The sequence below is a fragment of the Notolepis coatsorum genome (assembly GCF_963971535.1).
Source record: "Notolepis coatsorum genome assembly, chromosome: 3".
Lineage (NCBI taxonomy): Eukaryota > Metazoa > Chordata > Actinopteri > Aulopiformes > Paralepididae > Notolepis > Notolepis coatsorum.
The window spans coordinates 146,703,471-146,727,994 of NC_140167.1; the positions used below are offsets into that span (position 1 = coordinate 146,703,471).

General features: G+C 44.7%; 1 protein-coding gene across 1 annotated transcript in view; it reads left to right on the forward strand.

The window, feature by feature from the left end:
- Positions 1 to 24,524, forward strand: part of LOC311224521 (nck-associated protein 5-like) — a 470,803-nt gene that overhangs the window by 200,986 nt on the left and 245,293 nt on the right. The window contains exon 3 of the mRNA XM_084309543.1: positions 22,877 to 22,967. Coding sequence (XP_084165669.1) covers positions 22,877 to 22,967 — 91 coding nt within the window. The remainder of the gene's footprint in view (positions 1 to 22,876; positions 22,968 to 24,524) is intronic.

A 24,524-nucleotide genomic window follows, 5' to 3' on the forward strand; every position in this document is an offset into this window, starting at 1 on the left:
AGTGACACATTGGAAAGAAATTGAAATGCTATTTGGCCCTAAACAGAGAGTACACAGTGGCAGAATACCTGAGCACTGTGACTGAAGATCCTTGACTATACAGACTCAGCGAGCACAGCCTAGCCATCGAGAAAGGCCGCCATAGGCAGACTGTGTGTGTTAGAAAGAGAGAGAGAGAGAGAGAGAGAGAGCATGTGTGTTAGAGAGAGCATGTATGAGAGAGAGAGAGAGAGAGAGAGAGAGAGAGAGAGAGAGAGAGAGAGAGAGAGCATGTGTGTGTGTTAGAGAGAGCATGTATGAGAGATCAAAAAGGACAAAGATCAACACTTAAATCCAAAGAGAAGAGGGTCTATAGAGAAACCAAAGCAGCAAGGAGCCAATGGCCGACATCAGCTAAATAGGCTAGCCAGGTACTGTGACACACACAGCTTTGGCCAACGGCCCAACGCTACCCAAGCTACACAAACGACCAAGACATTCACACACAGCACATGTCGTATCTCCAAATGTTGTGAAGTAGCATATGTTTTGCCTGGAAAAAAACATCGTTATTAACAAAACATTCGGGAGGGGAAGGAAGGAAGAGTGGGGTAATGTCATGACATTTTCATTAATCTTACCTGCACCAAGTAACGCAGGGCGAAAGGCCGTAACACAGGTCTCCACGTTGACGAAAGGCCTCTCGCTGTCGGGACAAAAATAAGCTATGGCCAGAGCCTTGTCATGGTGCAGGCCCGACTACATCTTCTGTCAAAGATGATGTCGTAGTCAGAGTGCCAGAACCCCCTGCTATTCTCACGGCTAATGTCAATGGTCGTAGCACAAGCTAACAGCTAACTCAAGGCTAACTGATAGCATCAAACGAACGTTCCCAGCCGAGCGCAGCCGGCAGTTAACGTCGAAGCTAAACAGCTAACTGGCTAACAGTTAGCTCAATCAGGCTATCGCGGCTAACCATTAGCTAACGCAGAAGCAAGCTATGCGGCTACATACAGCCAGGTGCTGACACCAGGCACACACCGTTAGCTACTAGTAGTACTACTAGTAGTACTGTAAACGGTGTAATTTCTTCTGATCCATGCTGCTTTTGAAAAGACATCCACTGGCTCCTCTGAATAGCGCTGAATTATCTACCTCGTGTGTCTTCTTCTTCTTCTATTACGGCGGACGGGAGAAGAGCCCGGGCCGGAAACACTATCCTAAAATCTGTAGAGCAGCAAAGCCGCAGAAACCGGAAAACTGCAGTCTGCAGAGCCGCAGAGGCAGGAACAAGTCAGACACATTCTACAAACGTGTCTAATGTGAAATATATAAGCATATAAGCAAAACTAGATTTTAGGTCTGTGATGAAAAAGGGCCTCGCGGGAAGGGGGGCATCGAAAAAAAAAAAAAAAAAATTATTTTGCGAGGCCCCCCTTCCCGCGAGGCCCTGTGCGACCGCACTGCTCGCACACCCCCTGAGGCGGCCCTGCATACCACTCATTACAGTAATATTTCACAATCATTACATTTGATAGTAATAACTTGGTGATGAGACAGTCTTCTTTGGCACCCCTCCAGCATGCGTACTGCGTACACGTGGGAGGGGGGATTGGGTATGGGACTGGGGGTGGGGGGGCCGCATGCCACTCTTATCTCCTTCAGCCAAAGCCTGGCCTTGGGAGTGTAGTATATTTCTACAGAATCCTACAACAATCGAAGGTTATTGTAGTACAGGACAATGGGATTGCTTAACTGGAAGGAGGAGAAAGGGATCATATATGATAGAACTGTTGGTCTCCTCATCTGACTTAAAGCAGATGAAGAATTAAACGTGTAGCCAGACAAACCAGAACTATAGTTCAACTCAACATTTATTTGAGCCAGAGGCCAAGGGTGAATAAGAAGTTGCCTTTTACATACAAAAGATTATCAGAAAACATTAACATGGCTGCCGTGTACAGAAATCACCATAAGGTTTGCATCTCAAACCCCAATATGTACAGAATCACCGCATCACCATAATACCGCGGTGTGTCAAGGCACCCGTGGATGGAGGACAAACAACCACGACAACTACGGTTGTTTAAAAAAAAAATTCTCGGAGTCCATAGACCAACGCGTCACTTCTCGCGTTTCCACGGGAGCGCGCTTGAGACTTTGTTTATACGTTGGCATAAGAAAGAAGGCGTCGTGTCAGATTTACCGAATGGACTAAGAGCCTGTGACTTATACCCGTCCTTAAATTGCGAGTAGCAATGGTCTAATATATTCTCGCCTCTGGTATGACAAGTCACATACTGATAGAACTTTTTCGCCCTGTTAACCTCTTAACTGGTGCCCAGAAAAGTGGCAATTTTTAAACTTGAACTTGAGGACTGCATACTTTTTTTGCAAAGCTGATCTTTATACTTTATACTTATAGCACATGCATGAGCCTGGTCTTCACTTTCACTTGTAGTGCTAATTAACCCTTTAATCGCCAATGACGTGTTTAAACGTCATTCCTCGCCATGCGTAATCTGCCAATGACGTCGTACAGCGTCTTTGAGATCAATATTTCAAAAATCTGTCATGGCAATCATATTTCACCCACGGAGACTTGACGGGTGCTGTAGATCTCCTCTCAACTCTCCAACGGTTCAAGACCGCCATCTGGTGGCCGATCGGCGAGTTGCCAAAACCGGAAGTGAGCGGCCGGAAGTGGTGCTCACCCATATTTCGGACTCCATCTCGACACACTGGATAATCGATCGGTTGCCATAATTCAATGAACAACGTTATTTGGACGTATATAGTATTATACAACCTGGAAATGGATCGCATATATCAACATCCCATAATAGCAATCTTTTTGCTACACGCTCATCACCCAATGCTACGAGGAGACTGGGGTGAGTTTCAGCCTGTTTGTTTACCATTTTCGATACAAACTGCTATGATCAATATATCACCCATCCTACATGATTCATTTAACGTCGGTCATTGCATTATAAATAACCCCCTCCCCCCTCCGGTCAACATCAGATGATGAGTCATGACGTTTAGGACCTTGTACAATTGAAATTTTTAATCTGACGTCAATCGGTATCAAACTACATTTGATGATCTAATATATGTATTTATGGCTATAACTCACATTCTATGGAATGCTGCAGAAAACGATAAAAACATATTTATACTTTAGACCGTATTTTAGTATGAATATGTGAATGAAAAAGAAGAACGTTGCTACATCCTAAACGATAGATACTTGATGTTGAATGGGCCATAGTAATGTCAATTTAGCAATACAATTTAAAAAGTTATAGCCCTGCAAAGAAGGGGAACATCTCCATAGACTTACAGTACTGGCAGAGAAGGGATTAAGATGAGAATAATCTCCGGCAGATAAAGGGTTAAATAGAGTAACATAGGTCTGAACTTCCATCGTTGTCCCTGGAGTCAAGGATGCTTGGTTCATACACATACCACTCATTACAGTAATATTTCACAATCATTACATTTGATAGTAATAACTTGGTGATGAGACAGTCTTCTTTGGCACCCCTCCAGCATGCGTACTGCGTACACGTGGGAGGGGGGATTGGGTATGGGACTGGGGGTGGGGGGGCCGCATGCCACTCTTATCTCCTTCAGCCAAAGCCTGGCCTTGGGAGTGTAGTATATTTCTACAGAATCCTACAACAATCGAAGGTTATTGTAGTACAGGACAATGGGATTGCTTAACTGGAAGGAGGAGAAAGGGATCATATATGATAGAACTGTTGGTCTCCTCATCTGACTTAAAGCAGATGAAGAATTAAACGTGTAGCCAGACAAACCAGAACTATAGTTCAACTCAACATTTATTTGAGCCAGAGGCCAAGGGTGAATAAGAAGTTGCCTTTTACATACAAAAGATTATCAGAAAACATTAACATGGCTGCCGTGTACAGAAATCACAATAAGGTTTGCATCTCAAACCCCAATATGTACAGAAACAGTCACTCGTTAACATAATTTGAACCTACATTTACAATACTGTAAGCCCTTTTTGTATGTAAGTAAGCCTGGTTTCTAAGCTAAGTTTACATTCTATTCTAACCAAACATGGTGTGGTTCCATTCGGCTTACTTACATTAAAACAGCAGTAGTCTCGGGAGGCGGTTAGGTGGTCGAGCGGAGATTGCGTTCGTCACCAGCCCCGGAGCTGTGAGCTTGGTTCGCCTGTTCGAATCCAGCTCACAGCTCCGGGGTTGTCACCAGCTTGGCTGGCCGTCTGCACTGATACAATTGGCTGTATCAGAGGGTGGGAGAAGCTGGCGGGGTGGGTCCGGGTCGTTGTAAACAGCGACTCCTACAGTTCGGTCGGGGCGCCTGCTAAGCGCGGATTGGACGTGAGGGGGATAGTGTGGTCCTCCCACACGCTACGCCCTCTCAATGAGAATCCGCGCTGCCAGGTGAAAAGAAGCGGTGATTGGCTGGACGTGTGTCGGAGGAAGCACGTGGTAGCCTCCACTCTCCCAAATGATCTGACTGTGGGGGGTAAAGCGCAGCGACCAGGAAGGGACTGGGAATTGGCATACGACTAACATTGGGATGGGAGAAAAATCGGAGGAAAATGGAGGGGGAAAAAGACCAAAAAAAAAAAAAAAAAAAAAAAACAGCAGTAGTCTCTCGGTGGGGGGGGGGCGGTTGGAGCACGCAGACCTGGGTGGGGTCTCGGCCCTTATATCCTATCATTTCTAGCCAATATTAGCACATGGTTGATCCAATCCAGCGTCTTCTTCTGGGGGGTTGGGTCTTGTCCCACGGGTGGGGGTTGGTGTGATGTCTTCAGGTGGGGTGGTGTGAATAGCCCCCTCCTTTGGGCCATAGCTTCTCATGTTTGGACAGAGAGGGGGGCCTGCCTATGGCCCCCGTCGTTGTCGTCCTCCCGGGAACAGAAGGGCCTATTACCATACAGTACTAACCAGAATTCTATAACAAGAGTGTAATCACCCTTCCTTTCATGTGACATTCTAAATGGTAGTATTCTTTGTAAGTTACCTACACCAACCTTTATTTACCAGATAATATAACAGTGATAAATATACCAGGATTTAGAGTGAGTCCCCATTTCGTCTGTGGGGTGCAACTTATTTACATAGTCTTTGTTGTCTCCTGATTACATTAGCTTGAGGGGGGCTTTATGACCTGTAACTGTTCTCCTACATACCGTTTGGGTAAGCAGTCTTCTTATGAGAGGGGGTTGGTGTAGAATGTCTGTTTCTCCTACATTATGACTCTCTAATTATTCACACCTATTAATTATGAAATTCAACGTCAATACTACCACAGGAGGCTCCACCATCCTCGGTACGCCGTGTACCGTCCTCGACTCCCGACTTGACCTTGTTGACTCCACTCTCTGCAGCAGACAGGGGGGGGGGGCATCAGGCATCAGTGGCCAGAAATGCTTCCAAAAGAATGCCCCAATTGGTGGCCAGAAATGCTTCCAAAAGAATGCCCCAATTTGGTTTAAACACGATTTATCACATCCTTAATCTCCTGCGTGATCCCCAGCATGACCTTTGAACTCGATTGTTCGTCAGAGTGATAGACAGCATAGCATAGCTATGTCCGTGAGGGCTTGGAGCACGCCAGAGTAAACACAGTTTTCAATCAATCAATCAATAACAACATTAACCAGACTTTCGTTGTGTCTATTCTGCTAACGTTAATGTTACCTCTCGTGTCTATTCTACTAGCGTTAGTGTAACTGGTCTCAAGGCCACCCTCTGTGTCGTCGTCGTGTAGTGGAAGTGAAGACTCAGTTGTGGCAATTCAGTGTTTTATTTCCCCCCTGTCAGCATTCCAGATAGTCTCTTTGAATGATACATTGAAATATCACAATAATAATAAAATACACAATGAAATAATACAAATTAAATAATAAGACATCTCCAATTACCTGTTGAAACATCCCACAGGTACATGTCAACACTTGGCCAGCAGATGGCGTCAATAACTTGCATAATGCTACAGTGGGGGAGAAATGTCACGCTGTGAGAAACGAGGCCTAACACACATTGCTCAGACCATAACCACAAACTCAGTCAGCATGTGTCGTACAATAGTTCGCCAACACATCTAAACCACATTACAAAAAGTGCAAAATTGTCCACATTAACACAGTTACCACTATATACAACTCCGGTTCATTGCCCGGCAACTTATTTACAATAGTGCGTTCTTTTAGACCTGATATATTTACAGACACTGAAAGCACGTCTTACCCCTGTCAGCATTCCAGATAGTCTGGCGCGAGAGGGGAAGTGCAAGGGGAAAAACGTCACTTCGGCAGGAAGTGACGACGGCTTCAAAATAAAAGACTATTAGAGTAAAAATAATAATAAACAATTAAAATAAAACGTTAGGGAGGGATCTTTGTGGAATACAACATTAGTATATTTTATATACCTGCTACATACTCCCCCCCTGAATTCCGCTAAACTCCCGAACCTACAGGCCACACTAACTGGGACCTCCAACACTACGTCAGAACCTACAGACATGACACACACTAACAGGGACCTCCAACACACGTCAGAACCGGCACGGGTTTACATGAAGAAACGTATCTTCAGAATCAGCTAGAAGCTACCTGTCAAACAGGTTCAGAGAAAACAAAAGGTTGATCAGGCCCCTGTTCCTCCTAGAAACGCTTGGTGCCTTATACACCAAACCTACCCGGCCTACTAAAGTCCCATATCCTACCTGTGAGCACATGCAGTAACACTACTTACAGTGACACATTGCAAGACTAAAGTGTACACAGACTAAACAAATATGCACTGACTACAGCAACTACAGTATACTGCCCATTGACCCAGACAACGTCGGTTTCTACGGTGTGAGCTAACTGCAGCCGCTACAGTACACTGCCCTGCAAAGGCTAACCGCAGTCACTATAGTATACTGCCCCTTGACCACACGGTGTGAGCTAACTGCAGCAACTACGGCAACCTGCCCTCCAACCTAAACACGTAAGATACAAACACAGGACGCGGAAATCAAGGAGCGTGAGAAATCAAAAAAAATAATTGGCCTCTGCACAAAGCACAGAATCCCTGTGACATGACAGAGAGTTCCCGACTCTGTACTGTAGGGCACCAGCTCTGCACCAAAGCAGAGAGTTCCAATGGTTCGACAATAATATTCCAGGCTCTGCACGCTGCCATTTCACCACACCACCGCAACTGTTGTCAAACAGCTAACCAAATAACAATCAACAATCCCAATTATACTATTTACATGTATTAAATCACCATCAGAAAAAAATTATGAACTCCCCTCTACGACATAGGGATCCATCCTCCTTCTCTCACTACAAAACGAGCTATCAGGAAAAAAAATTATACATATTCCATTAATCACAAAAAAAAATCTCCAAATGCTTCAGCACCTTTAACCAAACAGAAAAACAAAAACTGACCACCAGTCCTTTTCAACAACTCAACTTTCTTCTTTTTTCAAAAAAAAACACGATGTCCTCTTTTCTAGAAAGAACACGATGTCCTCCTTTTTTAGAAAGAACACGGTGTCCTCCTTTTTTTAGAAAGAACACGATGTCCTCTTCTCTCTTCTTCTTAGAAAGAACACGATGTCCTCTCAACTGTGACACAGTCACTTCGACACAAACCCCCCAAGGGAACTTTCTTCTTTTCTTCTTCTTCCTCCTCTTCCTCCGACCTCCGATGATCAAGCTGGCCTTGACCCTCATTGCAAAAAATTTTTTTTAGTGATCACAGCATCTTTCTTCTGTAGTTCTGTTCGACGACCTCCCGGTGACCAAGCTGGCGTTGGTTCTTGCGTATCCGGTCACTGCACCACTGTAACTGGTCTCAAGGCCACCCTCTGTGTCGTCGTCGTGTAGTGGAAGTGAAGACTCAGTTGTGGCAATTCAGTGTTTTATTTCCCCCCTGTCAGCATTCCAGATAGTCTCTTTGAATGATACATTGAAATATCACAATAATAATAAAATACACAATGAAATAATACAAATTAAATAATAAGACATCTCCAATTACCTGTTGAAACATCCCACAGGTACATGTCAACACTTGGCCAGCAGATGGCGTCAATAACTTGCATAATGCTACAGTGGTGCCGTTGACCCGGATGCCTTGGGTGGAGTGAGTTTAGGGGGGGTGAATGTAACGGATATGTGCCGCGATAGTGTGACTACGGCACATAGAAGTGTGTAAAACTCACTCCCCAGAGGCATACAAACTGAGCGCTTAGAGGGGAATTCCCTTCTTGGCGCAGCGGTTTGTTATGTCGGCCCCGGTGCAGACGCCCGGGGTTCGACTCCCACTCGAGGCACGGTCGAATTTCGTGGCAGGTGCTAGGTGGCACCTGCTACATTAGCGTTACCTCTCGTGTCTATTCTACTAACGTTAACATTACCTCTGGTGTCTACTCTACTAGCGTTAACGTTACCTCTCGTGTTGATTGATTGATTGATTGAAAAGTTTATTAACAGATTGTAGAATGGGTACAGTACAGTACAGCTCGATACATACAATTGTTAAGAGGATGCAGACCTGAGAAAGACTTTTGTCTTGTTTCCATCAGGGTCCCCCATTTTCAATTCATCATATGACACACATGACATACAGATAGACAGTACTGCTACATCTATACATTTATGACATACCAGATTTTCAAATACAGTACTGTTTGTGATACTAAAAAAATCCAGAAGAAGAGTATATACATTTGACATAGAAACTGTGCATTGGGGGAGGTTGGGTAGGTGGGGTGGGGCTGTACATTGGAGGTGGGGGGGGGGGGGGGGGGGGGGGGGTTGGGTAGGGGGGGGGGGGACACACACTGTACATTGGAATACTGACATACATTTGACATGGAAACTGTACATTGGAGGAGGTTGGGTAGGTGGGGTGGGGTTGGGTGGGGCTGTACATTGGAATACTGACAAAGCCATGCTTGGTCTTTATTGTACAACTGGGTTAGGACATTTGTAGGGGCCAGTTTTGAATTGCAGTCTCCCGTAGGTGTTCTTTGAGAGTGTTTTTGAAGGTGGGTAGTGATTTACATTCCTTTACAGCTTTGGGTAGGGCGTTCCACATTGTTGTGGCATAATTGCGAAACGTGTTTAGTCCCTTGTTTGACCCGAATCTGGGTTTTACATGATTTGTGGAGCTCCCTCTGGTGTTGTGATCGTGGTATTCACTGACCTTTGGGAAGTATTTTGACATGTACATGGGTACCTTGGTCGTGTAGTGTATCTTGTAGACCAGGCCCATTGCAAGTTGCTGTACTCTGTTGTCTACTCTAAGCCATCCTAGGTTGGCAAAGTGTGCAGGGGTGAGGTGGGTTCTAGGAGTCAGGTCAAGCAGTAGTCTGACTAGTTTGTTTTGAGATGTTTGTAATTTGTTTTTTAGTGCCTTTGAGGTGCTTTGGTACCATGAGGTGCAAGCATAGTCGTAGTACCCTTGAATGAGTGCTCCTGCCAGAGTCTTCAGGGTATTCTTGTTTACCAGGGAGGAGATCCGGTACAAGAATCGAGTTCGTTGATTGACTTTTTTTATTACATTGGATGCCATTTTGTCACAGGAAAGATTAGCCTCTAGGATGGAACCCAGGTAGGTAATTTCATCTTTCCTTGTGACAATATTGTCACCCACTGTAACTGAGAAGCTGTCTGTTTTGCTGAGTTTGTTATTTGAACCGAAGAGAATGGACTCTGTTTTGCCCATGTGTAATGATAGTTTGTTGTCGGCGAGCCATATGCAGATTTTGCCTAGTTCCGAGCTGAGGGTTTTTTCAACCTGTAACTTGTTCTTGTCAGAGACCAGCAGGGCTGAGTCGTCCGCAAACAGGAACAAGTTGCAGTCACAAGCTGACAACATGTCATTTGCATAAATTAGGAACAGTAGTGGTCCTAGTATGCTTCCTTGTGGAACACCACAGTTCACTGTGAGGGGGGGGGATAGGGTACCGTTTACCTCCACCATCTGTTCTCTCCCCTCCAGGTAGGATTGTATCCAGCTCACTGATAAACTATCAAAACCAATTGCTTTTAGCTTGTCAATCAGAATGGTGTGATTGACAGTGTCGAAGGCCTTTTGTAGGTCTAGCATGACCATGCCGCAGTATTTGCCCGCGTCCACCTCTTGCTTGATGTGGTCGTTCAAATAGAGAAGGCATGTGTCAGTGGAGTGGGATGTTCTGAAGCCAGATTGGAATTCGTAGATTAGATTTTTATCCGTAAGGTACTTTTCGACCTGTTCGTATACTATTTTTTCCATGACTTTCGAGATGGATGTAAGGATAGAAACAGCGCGGTAGTTGCCTGGGTCTAATTTGCTGCCCTTTTTGTGCAGGGCTGTTACTCTCGCTATTTTGAAGTCCTTGGGGACGTGTCCCTGTTTTATGGAGAGGTTTATTATGTGTGTGATGACTGGGGTGATGGCGGCTGCTGAGTCTCTGAGGAATTTGGAGGGGATGTTGTCATGGCCAGTGGCCTTGTTCGGTTGGAGGGCGCTCAGTTTATCGAGTACCTCATCTGTAGTTACCATTTCCAGTTTGAAATCGTCTTTGTGGACGCCTAGGTTCTTGTAGTATGCTACTATGTGTTCTACCCCATACTGCCCTGAGTGGGAGGGTAGTTTGTTTACCAGTGTTGTGGCTATGTTTGTGAAGAAAGTGTTTAAGTAATTGGCTACATCCAGTTTGTCTGTGATGAGCGTGTTGTCCGTCTTTATGTTTATGTTTGAGAACCTGGTTTTAAGTTTTTTACTGCAGCCTAGTTGATTATTGAGTAATTTCCAAAGTTCACGTGGTTTATTTTTGTTTTCCTCAGTTTTGTCATTGATGACATTTTTTTTTGCAGTTTTTATCATGGAGTTTACGTCATTTCTTAGTCTGTTTCTTTCTAGTTTGAGTTCAGTCACGTGTCTATTCTACTAAGGTTAGCATTAGGTAATAACTGGTTTAAAATGGATGATGATGATTACCTCACGTTGTGTCTATTCTACTAGCATTAACGTTACTAGTACAAACAATCAACAGCAAGTTATATTGATCTTTGCACGCTATGTACCCTAGCCGCAATGCTAACTATTATAGTGGTAAAACGCAATCACATTAGCACGTAAGCTAACAAATCAGCGATCTTTTTGTGAGACTAAACTTTCCGCTCTTTTGGTGGTAAATTGTGTTGATGTTGGTTTTGTTTCATCAATAAATGAGGCAGAATACAGTGAATGTATCCTTTTTTGTTTATTGCACTTCGTTCCTGCTGCAAACGAATAATGAATGCTACGCGAGCTATATAAAGATGGCGGTGTTGTGTTTTGTGTAGGACGTCTCCCTTGTAGCGCAATGATAACGTAGTGACGATTATCTCTTATTTTTTTTTTATCTTTTTCCCCCTCCTTTTTCCTCCGATTTTCTCCCATCCCAATGTTAGTCGTTATGCCAATTCCCAATCCCCTTCCTGGTCGCTGCGCACTTACCCCCGACAGTCGGTCTGGGAGAGTGGAGGCTATCACGTGCTTCCTCCGACACACGTCTAGCCAATCAACCGCTTCTTTTCACCTGGCAGCGCGGACTCTCACTGAGAGGGTGTAACGTGTGGAAGGATCATACTACCCCCCTTAGATCCTATCCACGCTGAGCAGGCGCCTCGACCGAACTGTAGGAGTCGCTGTTTACAACAACCCGGACCCACCCCGCCAGCTTTCCCACCCTCTAATACTGCCAATTGTATTAGTGTGAACGGCCAACCAAAGCTGGTGACAACGCCGGGAGCTGGATTCGAACAGGCGAATACAGCGTCTCCGGCGTTGGTGACGAACGCAATCTCCGCTACGCCACCTGACCGCCTCGACGATTCTCTCTTCTTACCAATCAGTGGTCTGCAGTGTTTCACGTCACTTTTCTGGTATCGCTTCTACTCGCTTGGAACCTCGACAAAACAGGTACTGAAAAAGTACCCGGTACCAGGTACCATCCGCAAATTTTGGCAATTCAAAACCGAAAAGGCAGAGTAGAGTAGAGTCGAGTAGGTACCATGCAGTGGAAAAGGGGCAAAGCATTCAGCGTTTTTTTTATCTTCCTCAAGATTCAAGATTCAATTTGGGCGGCTAAGTGGCGCAGTGGGCAAGGCGCTCGCCACTAATGCAGGAGATGCTGGGTTCGAGCCCAGCTCTCTGCATTGCTACCAGCTTGGCTGGTCGTTCATACTAACGCAATTGGTAGTGTTAGGGGTGGGAAGCTGGTGGGTGGGGATCGGACGTTGTGGACAGCGACTCCTACAGGTCGGTTGGTGTGCCTGCGCAGTAGAATCAGGAAGCAACAGGGGCGGCGTGACCCTCCCACGCAGACCCTCGCCGCTGAGAGATCGCGCTGTGCAGATGAAAAGATGCGACAGCTGCCTCCTCATGTACCGGAGGAGACACGTGATGCAAGGCTTGGTCCACATTGCAGCCGGCCTGTGGGAGGCATGGCCTAACAGCGTTCGAGACAGGGGAGGGTAGAATTGGACGATACGAAATTGGAATGGGAGAAAAAAAAATATATAGAAAATGGGAGAAAAAGTAGATAAAAAAAAAGATTCAAGATTCAAGAGGTTTATTTGTCACATACATACCAGGGCATACAGTGAAATGCGGGTGGCCATGCCTGCTTTGATTGTGCAATAATACTAAATTATTCCCGCATTTCCTGTTTTCGCTTGTGACTTTTCACCTAGATCCTAGCCCCTTTCGTGACTTTCGGTTTGCAAGCCTGGGGCTTGCTTTTACGCTGCGATTACCCAGTAAAGAAACGACCAAGCGTCATCGAGGGGCTCGGGGTGTGTCAAGAATACATCAGATCTGAATTTCAAAGATACCCAGCGTACAATATGGGTCTAACACAGCTTCACGATGGGGTCTGGAAGCTCGGAGTTGCTAATAAACAGTTTAAAACATTGTTACTCGACGAGTGGTATTTACAGACCGAACGTCCATCTCCGCCGTTGGTGTCACAGCGCATGCGCACCAGGCAGCTAATGCCGTGTTCACGTTACGTGGGAAGAAGCGGAAGAACCAGCTTCCGACTGGGAAAAACCATTCACGTCAGCCTCCTAGTGGTAATTCCTACTAGGACATATGGGATTTTTTTATAGACCCCGATATCTCCCACTTCGCGTCACGAATTGCGGAAGTATGGATGTGGGCGTTTCATCCATAGATATATATAGAGTCAAAGCGTGAAGGCTTCCTAGTTGTAGCAACGAGATGTCCTCTGGTTCTTCCGCTTCTTCCCACGTAACGTGAACGCGGCATTAGCTGCCTGGTGCGCATGCGCTGTGACACCAACGGCGGAGATGGACGTTCGGTCTGTAAATACCACTCGTCGAGTAACAATGTTTTAAACTGTTTATTAGCAACTCCGAGCTTCCAGACCCCATCGTGAAGCTGTGTTAGACCCATATTGTACGCTGGGTATCTTTGAAATTCAGATCTGATGCATTCTTGACACACCCCGAGCCCCTCGATGACGCTTGGTCGTTTCTTTACTGGGTAATCGCGGCGTAAAAGCAAGTGACTCCGGTCACAAAAGCCCCAGGCTTGCAAACCGAAAGTCACGAAAGGGGCTACCTAGATCCCTGATTCGTTCATCCCCACGTCAGGTATCATTGGAAAGCCACACTCATTGGTTACAACCCTGTCCAATCATTTTCGAGATCGCCAACGGACGGAGCTAGAGCCTCGGGAGTTGGGGATGGTATAAAAAAAAAAAGGTCTGCCGTGTACTTTGGCGCACGCCTCACATATCGGCATGTACCTCGAGAACCGCTGAACGGATTTTGTCGCCTAAAATGGCAATCGACAGCAACAAATAGGGCTTTAATTCTATATATATATATATATATATATGGTAGTAAAATATATGCACACCCGAGCCGCTACAGGTCATCAAAGTGGCATGTCGCGCCGGTGGGCAAATCGTCCTCAAAACGTTAGCTGTCTATTTTGTTTACCTCGTCTCGTCGTGAAGCTCTGAAAGTGCTGCCCCAGTGTTGGCTTGAGGAGGAATAATAGACTCCAATCAAGATGACCAACGTTAATTCACTCGGGATGAAGAATGGTCGACACTTGATGGATATATATTCCAGGTTGGCCGAGCAGTGGTTCGATAATTCCTTCACGTTCCCCGGATTGCACCAGAAGTCAAAAGTACTTTGTTTTTTAAAAACATGAAAGCCCATTACAGCAGCAAATAATGCAATGAAGCAGGGTAATTTGAGCGAGCGTTCCCCTCCTTTCCCCCCGACATATAAATCATTACGTCTATTTCTCCGGTCGTGTAGTGTTTTTTAGAGTGTGCTCACCCCTTGGCTGGTTAACATTATTACTAACGTGATTGATTTGAAAGACACTTGGTATTTATTAGTAGGTAAGTATTTCCCCATTTATGACAATTATTGTACAGTAGGTTAGGCTGTTATGAATGTTTTTTTTGTGTAAATTTATCACATTTTAGAATGTTGAGGGACAAATGGATAGATTATCAAACATGTTTGAAATAGTTTTGGGACTCCTACGACGTTAGCATTCGTTTCTTATCGCAATCGTGGGTAAACTTGCATGTCTTAATAAAATAATTATATATATATTGTTAAGTGTAAGTGTTAATATGATTGTATGTAACTGCACTTTAACTGTTCCACAAGAGGGCACTATAGGCATAAGGAGACGCAGCTATAGCAGCTGACGTCAGGTAGCAGGTATAAGAGGGAATGTTCCCTCCCCCTCTGTCTCTCTCACTCTAACTCTCAAGGAGAGTAGGTCTCGTGGTGCAAATGTGCATAAGAAAATAAACCACGCCAGTTAAGGCTAAAGAGGACCTCGTTGTCATGACCAGTTATTTTGCTCCCCAGGTGACTGTCAACAGGTTATGGGCCCAGATCACGGAAGAGCAAAAATAACCATAGCTAGTTAGCTGAAAAGTATAGGCTAGTTTAGCAGCGGGAGAACAGCGTGACGCTAAAGCTAAGCTAACGGGCAGCTAAGCTACGCTACCATCAAAAGATGGCGACAAGAGGAAGGAGCAAGTGGCCCACGTTTAACGGAAGGGCAGAAGAATACGAGCTCTGGGAAGAGCGGATGTTGTGCTGTAGGTACGGAGTGGGGCTGAAAAAGACAATCTTGACGGGCCTCACAGGAGAAATAACGGCGGCCGCGCAAGCCCTGGATACAAAGCTGAATGCTAACGCATACTGCGAGCTAGTACCACTCCTAGACAACACGAGCTTGGGGCTGATATTCCGGGACACAAAGGACAAAGGCCGAGAGAGTCTAATAGTGTTAAGAGAACACTACATCGGCAGAGGTAGGCCCCGGATTGTATCCCTGTATATAACGTTGACCGCGCTGAAGAAAGCTAACATAGAGACTGTGACTGAATACGTCATCAGGGCGGAACAGATCATCACGGCGCTTAAGAGTGCAGGAGAAGCATCGAGCGATGATGGCGATGGTTATGAGGGGACTACCGGAGATGTATAAACCATTCACACTATTGGTGACACACAGTTCAGTGGACATGTCGCTGGGGGAGTTCAAGGCCAAGCTGCCGAACTTCGAGGCCTCAGAAGACTCCGACCCGGTCACCGAAGAGGCGGGAGAAAGGGTAATGAAGGCCCGGGCAGCGCCAAAGAGAAAGACCGGACCCCTGACGGAGATGGCGTGTTGGCGATGTGGAGAAAAGGGTCACCGAAAAGATAAATGCACAAAAACCGTCTGGTGTAGTTTCTGTGGAACTTCGGGACACGTGGACAGAGTGTGTAGAAAGAAGCGCGAACAGAGCGCTCGGTACGCGCACGTGCAAGATGGAGGCTGTGTGCAAGATGGCGGCGGCGGTGGACGTGAGGCGAGTCGAGACGACGTCCGGAGAGCAGCGGGAAGAGAGGACTTCACCTTCGGGGCGCAGACAGCATACGTCACCCAGTCAACGCAGCAGCAGCAGGTCCAAAGGAAGGGACTGATCGTGGACACAGGTGCGTCGTCCCACATTATCAACGACAGGAACCGATTCAAGAACTTTGACAGCACCTTCGAGCCGGAGAAACACAGCATGGAGCTGGCAGACGGGAAGCGCACATTCGGGTTGGCGCAGGGGAGAGGAGACGCACAGGTATGCCTCATAGACAGTGAGGGGCGCCGGTGTACAGTGACGTTGACGAACGCCCTCTACATACTCTTGTTCCCACAAGAACTATTCTCTGTAAAATCTGCTACTGCAAACGGTGCCAAAGTGTTCTTCAATGAAGGTAAAGATGTTCTTGTAGAGCCTGACGGTACAAGGTTTAACATTGAGGTGTACAAGAGAATGTATTATCTACAAACAGAATGTAATGAAAATTATATTCAGACATGGCATGAGATCATGGGTCATTGTAATTACGAGGATATACTGAAGCTGCAGGCGGTGACAGTAGGCATGCACATTAACGGTGAAAAACATAGACCTAACAAAGAATGTGATGTGTGTATAAAGGGAAAGTTCACTCAAACAAGGAACAGAGGTCCCACGGAAAAAGTAAAGACACCACTTGAGCTAGTTAACACAGATCTAGCCGGTCCAGTAAATAATTAGTCCATAGGTGGCTTTAAATAGGTACAGTCTTTCACAGATGTGTGTACAGGGGCAGTGTTTGTTTACTTTCTCAGAGCAAAGAGTGACACACTCCAGGCCACAGAAAAATTCCTTGCAGATGTAGCTCCTTACGGCAGCATAAAATGCTTAAGGTCCGATAACGGAACAGAGTTCACAAATAGAGAGTTCCAATCACTGCTGAGAAGGAACAAGATCAGACACGAGACGTCCTGTCCTTACTCCCCGCACCAGAACGGGATAGCAGAGAGGGAAGGACGCACTCTTTTCGAAATGGCTAGGTGTAAGCTAATAGATGGTAACTTATCTAAGAGTCTATGGCATTATGCGGTACAAGAAGCCGCTTACACCAGAAATCAGTGTTTTACCAAGCACACGAGCACCACCCCGTATACAGCACTGACAGGAAAAAGGTGTGATCTAGCCAGGGCACAAGTTTGGGTCAGTGTGTTATGCTTACCAACAGGACAGTGGAAAGCTTGAGTCCAGGTGTGAAAAAGGACTTTTTGTAGGGCATGACAAGGGCAGCCCCGCTTTTCTAGTCTACTATCCCGGTGAAGGGAAAGTGCAAAAGCACAGGTTAGTAAAGTTTGTCACAAAGACAACATGTGAGAACGAGACACAGACACAGGAGCCAGAGCTGGACCCCAGAGTAGGGTGTGAGGAAAGAGAGACACCACAGCCTAGTATACTGAGCACAGACATGCAGACAGACAGTCAACAACCCCCAGAGGGTGATGACGGGAAGCACCCTAGGGTGACGTCACATGCCTCATGCAGTGGGAGATATCCCTCCCGGGAACATAATCCCCCAAAGTATCTGAAAGACTATGCCCAAAGAGAAAGTGACGAGGATGACAGTACACTTACCAGCATAGATTACTGCTACAGAGTAGTGAGTGGTGTACAGATGAATCTTTTCAGAATCAGGTCCCTTCTGCCACACCTATGTCACTCCGATGTCACTTTAGAACTAGCACTAGGTGTTAATTTTCTGCAGTAAACAAAGTGAGGGTACTTAACTTAAGTGATTAAGTAAATTTTCTGCAGTAAACAAAGCGAGGGTACTTAACTTAAGTGCTTCCCCAGGGAGGGGGTCGGGGGCTACTGCCCTCAGACCCCCAAGATAATTTTTATATGGGCAGTCTGACTTGGGCTACTGTACCATATATTAGTGTTGCAATGCATGATAAATAAACAGTGAAAAAAGCTAAGAAATTGGATGGGGCTGGGACATTTGGGACGAATAAAAATGTAAGATGAAAATCTCCCCAGCCTGTGGCAGGCAGTGGAGGTGTGAAATCCAGAACAATAGGAGTCACAAAGTGGAGTGGTGGAGTAGTGGTAGAGTAGCAGTAAATGCTGGACTTCTAAGGGCTTCTACTGTACCTCAGACCTTTAAAGAGGCCATGATATCCCCTGAGTCAGGAAAATGGGAGAGAGCAATGGATGAGGAGATGAGGCCCCTAGAGGACAATCATACTTTTACTCTAACAAAGTTACCAGAGGGTAGACAGACAGTGGGAGGCAAATGGGTGTACTCAATCAAGGAGGGTATGGAAGGCCACGACAAGTACAAGGCCAGGTTTGTAGCTAAAGGCTACAGTCAGAGGGAACGAATAGACTACGGTGAGACATTCTCCCCTACAGCCAATCTGACCAGTGTACGGGTAGTGATGCAGAAGGCAGCTGAAGACAGCTTGATTTGACACCAGATGGATGTTAAGACAGCCTACCTGCACGCACCCATTGATAGAGAAATATATATGGAACAACCTGAAGGTTACGAGAAGAAAGGAGAGAAGCTAGTGTGTAAGCTAGAAAAATCCATTTACGGCCTGAAACAGTCTGGGCAAAATTGGAACGAGATGCTTCATACATGTTTCATTGAAGATCACTTCATACAGAACCCAGTAGACCCCTGTGTTTACACAAAGGAGTCAAAAGAGTCAGGAAAAGTGATAATTGTGATTTGGGTGGATGATTTAATCATCGCAGCAGACAACACTAGAAACCTAGAGCAGGTGAAAGGTATGCTCTCCACCATATTCAAAATGAAAGACCTAGGTAGGTTAAAACATTTTCTAGGCATGGACTTCGAACAGTCTGCCAGTTGTGTAAAAATATCCCAGAAGAGATATGTGGAAAAGATCCTGAATCGTTTTGACATGCAAGAATGTAGAACTAGGGAAACACCATGTGATCAAAAGCTAGACTACCAAGAGGATGCTCAGAAATTGACAGATGTAAAAATGTACAGAGAAGCTGTAGGTAGCCTCATTTATTTGACAACATGTACTCGCCCTGACCTATGTTTTGTAATGAGTAAATTATCACAGCATTTTGCTGATCCCACAGAAGAGCACTGGATTACAGCAAAACATGTTTTTCGTTATCTCAAAGGCACAGCAGATAAACAGCTTTGTTTCAGAAAGAGCAGCGAGGGCTTCAAGCCTATAGTGATGCAGATTGGGCGGCAGACGCCACAGACAGGAGGAGTACCACAGGGTATTGTGTGAGTATGGGTACAGACAGCTCACTGGTTTCATGGAAAACAAAGAAACAGCCCACAGTGGCACTACCAACTTGTGAAGCCGAATATATGGCTCTAGCTTTGACAATACAGGAATGTATTTATCTAGAACAACTGCTTGAAGGAATGGATACCTATGTATATAAGAAAACTGTTGTTTATGAAGACAACCAGGGAACCATTGCACTTGCTAGAAACCCTGTGTGCCGACAGAGGTGTAAACATGTGGATATAAAATATCACTTCATTAGATCTGTCATCAGAGAAGAAAGGATGACACTTGTTTACTGTTCTACAGACGACATGGGCCCTGTTTCATGTACGTGGTTCAACTAAGTCGATCAACATGTCCATTATCCAGCTTCAGTTAACCCGATGTTCAAAGCCGGGATTTTCCTGTTTCACAAAGGAGGATTCAGTCTCGTTAACTCAAGCCAGACTTGAGAGTCAGGCTCAAGTCAGGCTAGATGCGCGCTCCCGTTTTAGGTGGAAAGCCAGCACGTATCGATGGCAGAGACCCTGATTCTCAACGGCATTGATTGATTAATTGATTTAAGACTTTATTGACAGATTGCAATAGGCTCAATCGCCTCGCCGACAAGTTAAATGCGTTATCTATAGGCTAATTCTAAGTCCCTCATTACCTCAATCAATCAGATTATATTTCTTTAAACTTGCCTGCTGGATTGAATAATCAAATGAGATCTTGCTAGCGAAAATAACTAGTTAACTGTTATACAGAATTACGAGACGGCTTTCTTGCCCATTGATTGATGTATAGTCAATGTTTAACTTATCTCCAATGTGGTCCAACGGGTTGTTCTTTTGACTTCCACACGGACGACCCGGGTTCAAGACCGGGGTCCTTCTTTTTGCAATATAGGAATAATTCAATTTGGTGCACGTTGAGAGCTATATAAAGAATGACATCCTCAATGCATGTAGATTTATAATATTTTAACTTAAAACCAGGCTACTTTGGCGTATAATCATTAATATTATATTCAAAAAAATCATATTGGAAACACTGGGATTTGAACCCGGATCGCTAGATTGGCAGACTTGAGCGCTACCGCTGGGCCACTGTGCCAGATGGGATAGATTCATTGTTTATACATTAATGAACGAGAGACCCGTGTTTAGAATATCCCTTATTTTGAATGAAGTTTTATTTCTTTATCCTCATTCATTCATGTGACGTCAACGGCTCATTCAATTTCTCAAATCCGTCAAACAGCGCATCTCATCAGACATCTTAATCCCAGTTACAATTAAAATAACCACATCATGTGTACGTCGCACGAGCGAGCGCCACCGTCGCCACGGTATATATAACGTGCATTATTTAGGACAAAGTGAATTTAATATCAGCATTTTGGGTCTATTTTACATTTCAAAAGCCCCCTCTGGAAGAATGGAGCACAAAAACGTAATTCAGAATGGTATAATGCAGATCGTAGACTGTGGGAATAGTTTCAGGAAACGGGCTGTCACTTCTTTGCGGGGGCGTGGCGATAGTTCAGGCTAACTTGAACTTGAACTCTGCTTTCGAGCAGGCTCAAACTTTTGGATATGTTGTCATGGTGATTTGGAAAATCCAGGTACATGAAATCGGAAAGTCCGGCTAACCCAGTTATCCAGCTAAAGTTATCAGGCTAACTCAGTTATCCAGGTACAAGAAACAGGGCCATGGTTGCAGACGCTATGACCAAGCCTGTCTCCAAACTGAAATTGAAAAGATTTGCAGCGGTCATGTTTGGTGTGTAAAATATTGCCTGTTATGTAATATTGACTGCCATGTTCTTTTGATGTTTTGAACTGTATTTTTTCTTGGAAAAGTTGTACAGTATACACGTCATTCATAAGTGGGAGTGTTAAGTGTAAGTGTTAATATGATTGTATGTAACTGCACTTTAACTGTTCCACAAGAGGGCGCTATAGGCGTAAGGAGACGCAGCTATAGCAGCTGACGTCTCCTGTTCCCTCCCCCTCTGTCTCTCTCACTCTAACTCTCAAGGAGAGTAGGTCTTGTGGTGCAAATGTGCATAAGAAAATAAACCACACCAGTTAAGGCTAAAGAGGACCTCGTTGTCATGACCAGTTATTTTGCTCCCCAGGTGACTCTGTCAACATGTATATAAAATTTGTTTTGAAGTGCGGTACCACCGCATCCCGCGGTGATGAGCCACACACAAAACCGCGTGAGAAAATGTCATAGCCTACCGCGACAGCCCTAATCAGTAACTTCAGAATGTTATCTTTTAACATTAGCACAGCCATGGAGAAAATGACACTAATTCCTGCCGGGAACGGGTCAGAAGACCCGACAGCCTTTAGAATGGAGATGGGAGGGAGAGAAGGGAGGGAGGGCCAATGAGGGAGGGAGGGAGGGAGAAGGAGAAAGGGAGTGATGGAGAGAGAGGGAGGGAGGGAGAGATGAAGAGAGGGAGGGAGAGGAAGTGAGAAGGAGGAAGAGGGAGGTATAGAGAGAGGGAAAGAGGGAGAAAGAGAGAGGGAGAGAGAGGGAGGGAGGGAGAAGGAGAGAGGGTGGGAGGGAGAGAAAGGGAGGGAGAGAGTGAATGGGAGGGAGGGTCAAAGAGGGAGGGAGGTGGCCGCTCAGCAGAAATAGCTGAAATAACGTTCTAATTCCATCTTCCTGAAGTCATTTTGAAATTTCAGAAACCGTGCCAGATAAAACTGGTACTTTTAGGAAAAGTCATTGAGTGACAGAGCTGGAGCTCGACCGAGTGACGAGGATACATTTATTGAAAATGCCTAGGGTTCATGTGACCCCTTGTCGGCTGTGCTAGTGTTAAAAGAGACCAGGCTTATGCATGTGCTATAAGTATAAAGTATAGTATTTTGGCTTGCAAAAAAAGTATGCAGTCCTCAAAAACGAAAACAAAAATGGCCACTTTTTGGGGCGCCTGTTAAGTGCCTGATAAAATTCCTATGGTTTCTTTGTTCAAAGAAAAATCTATGAAAACCATTTAGGGAAAGCTGTGATGCAGGCAATTTTTTCCTCGATCCAGAGGTATTCAATTACCAAGCATATCTTACCTACATTGGACTGGTTTTACTAACTTGAAGTACTTGAAGTATGCACTGTACAGCTGTATTATCTAGGAAATAAAAATATTGGATTGCGACTCAATATTAAATTACTTGGATCGGGGGCCAACAAAAACGTTAATTGGTTGAGGGAAAAGTACTTATTTAGGCCGGAAGGGTGTCTCAGCTGAAGAGGGCAAAGGGGCAGCGGCTTGGGCCACTGTAGCGACCCTTCTCTGCACATACATTTACATTTAGTCATTTAGGTGACACTTTTTTCCAAAGCGACTTACAAGTTCTGTACAACAGGTCAGCAGGAAGGATACAACTCTTTCAGCTGAGTAACAATGTTCGTCAAACAGTGTTGAAACATAGGTGCTACAGTCTTGAGTGCATAGTAGTAAAGACATAATTAATTAGCATAGTAGGTAGTAATATAGGCAAATACGATTTCTTTTTAGCAAAGTGCAGATAGTAAAATAGTGTTTTTAGTCAATGGCGGGAAATTAGTCAGTTTCGGCTGTCCTAACTGTGGTAGGAAGTTTGTTCCACCATTGTGAAGCAAGGACCAAGAATAGCCGGCTTCTCTTTGACATTGATATACAAGTCGTCATTGAGAACTTATTCTAACCCGCTCACCTGTTTTCTTTAATGCAGCATGGAGGAGACTGTGAGGACGCTGCTACAGAACCAGGACTCACTGGATGGGTCCAATGTGGACCCACTGGACCTGATGAAAGCCTATAAGGTATGAGCCTTCGTTCACTCCTGGTATTTCTGTGTGTCTAGCACAAGTTGTTTTGTCTCAAGATTTAGATTTTGGCTCAAGTTCAAAGATAAATAAATGCCTGTCCACACCAGCTGTGCGTTAGAATATGAACTGACCTGATGGCTGCAGGGATGTCTCCATGGTCCTGATTGCAGAGAAAATACTGTTTTGAAAATAATAATATAATAATAATAACTTTATTTGTATAGCACCTTTCATACAGGGGATTGCAGTTCAAAGTGCTTTCCATCAGTAAGAATAAAAAGATCAGTGTAAAACAAGCAGCAAGAGCAAAGCATAAAGTGGGATAAAATAATGCAAATATATTAATCAAATCATATCAGAACCTTACAGAAATCATATCAGATCCTTACAGAAAAGGATCCTTATATTTTTTCATTTTCATTTCAACCTTTAGTTAAAATCGTAAGCTTCTGAGGTTTCCCTCATTTACAGAAACGACGATTGTACAAAATGTAAACAGTACATAATACAAACAATATTCACAGAAAATTAAACACCAGAGTAAAAATAAGAAAACGTTTAAAATAATTTTAAAAGATCAGCTAAAACACTTACAGGTCTGAAATCATACGTTTAAACATACCAAGGGAAGGGAGAACCTCCAATTTCAGAGAGAGTTCAAGGACATTCCATGAGTTAGAGGCATCAAAGGAAAAAACTGACTTCCCTATCAGAACAAACTTGAAGGACCCTAAGAACCATCCAGTCATTCGATCGAGTTGAATAGGTTCCAATATTCCAATCTAACAGTGAAGAGATATAAACAGGTTGTTTACCAATAAGGGCTTTAAAAATAAATAAATACCAGTGTTTGTTGCGCCTTTCTGTAAGAGAAGGCCAACCCACCCTATCATACAGGACACAATGGTGAGTATAATATCTGTCAGTAATAAACCTAAGAGCTGAGTGATATGCAGAATCCAGAGTTCAATAAAATCCAGGGCCCTCATTCATCAATTTGTGCGTAGAACATGACCTATTTCCACACGTAAGCACGGAATGTAGAACTAGTGTACGCACAGGGAAGTCGGGATTCATCACACACTGCGTACGCAGGCTCTATGCTCCTCCGTAGAACTTTGTTCTACCGTCAATGCTCGTGCATGATTATCCATATATGGTCATGAAAATGAGGAAACACCCCCCATGGGATGTGAAATAATGGACGGACCCGAGCGGAACTCTGAGAAACTCCACGAAGATTGTTCACTGCTGTCGAACCAAGAAGACACTATCGCGTATTATGGGATAAATAAAAGGCGGACTTGTAAACGGTGGTGTCAGATATCAACGGCTCCCTAAGACCATTGCTGCAATTCTGCCTGGACAGCTCAAAATACTAATAAAGACCGTTCGTTGACCACTGTTTGGCGTTGGTTGTGTGTCATTATAACCGTGCTGTAATATGAATGCCTTTATTAGTTGTGTTCGATTGGCTATATGATTTTTAGAGGCATCTATTTTGTTGTCGGCTAATAAAGACCGCGCTGGAATATGACTGCCTTTTCCCGT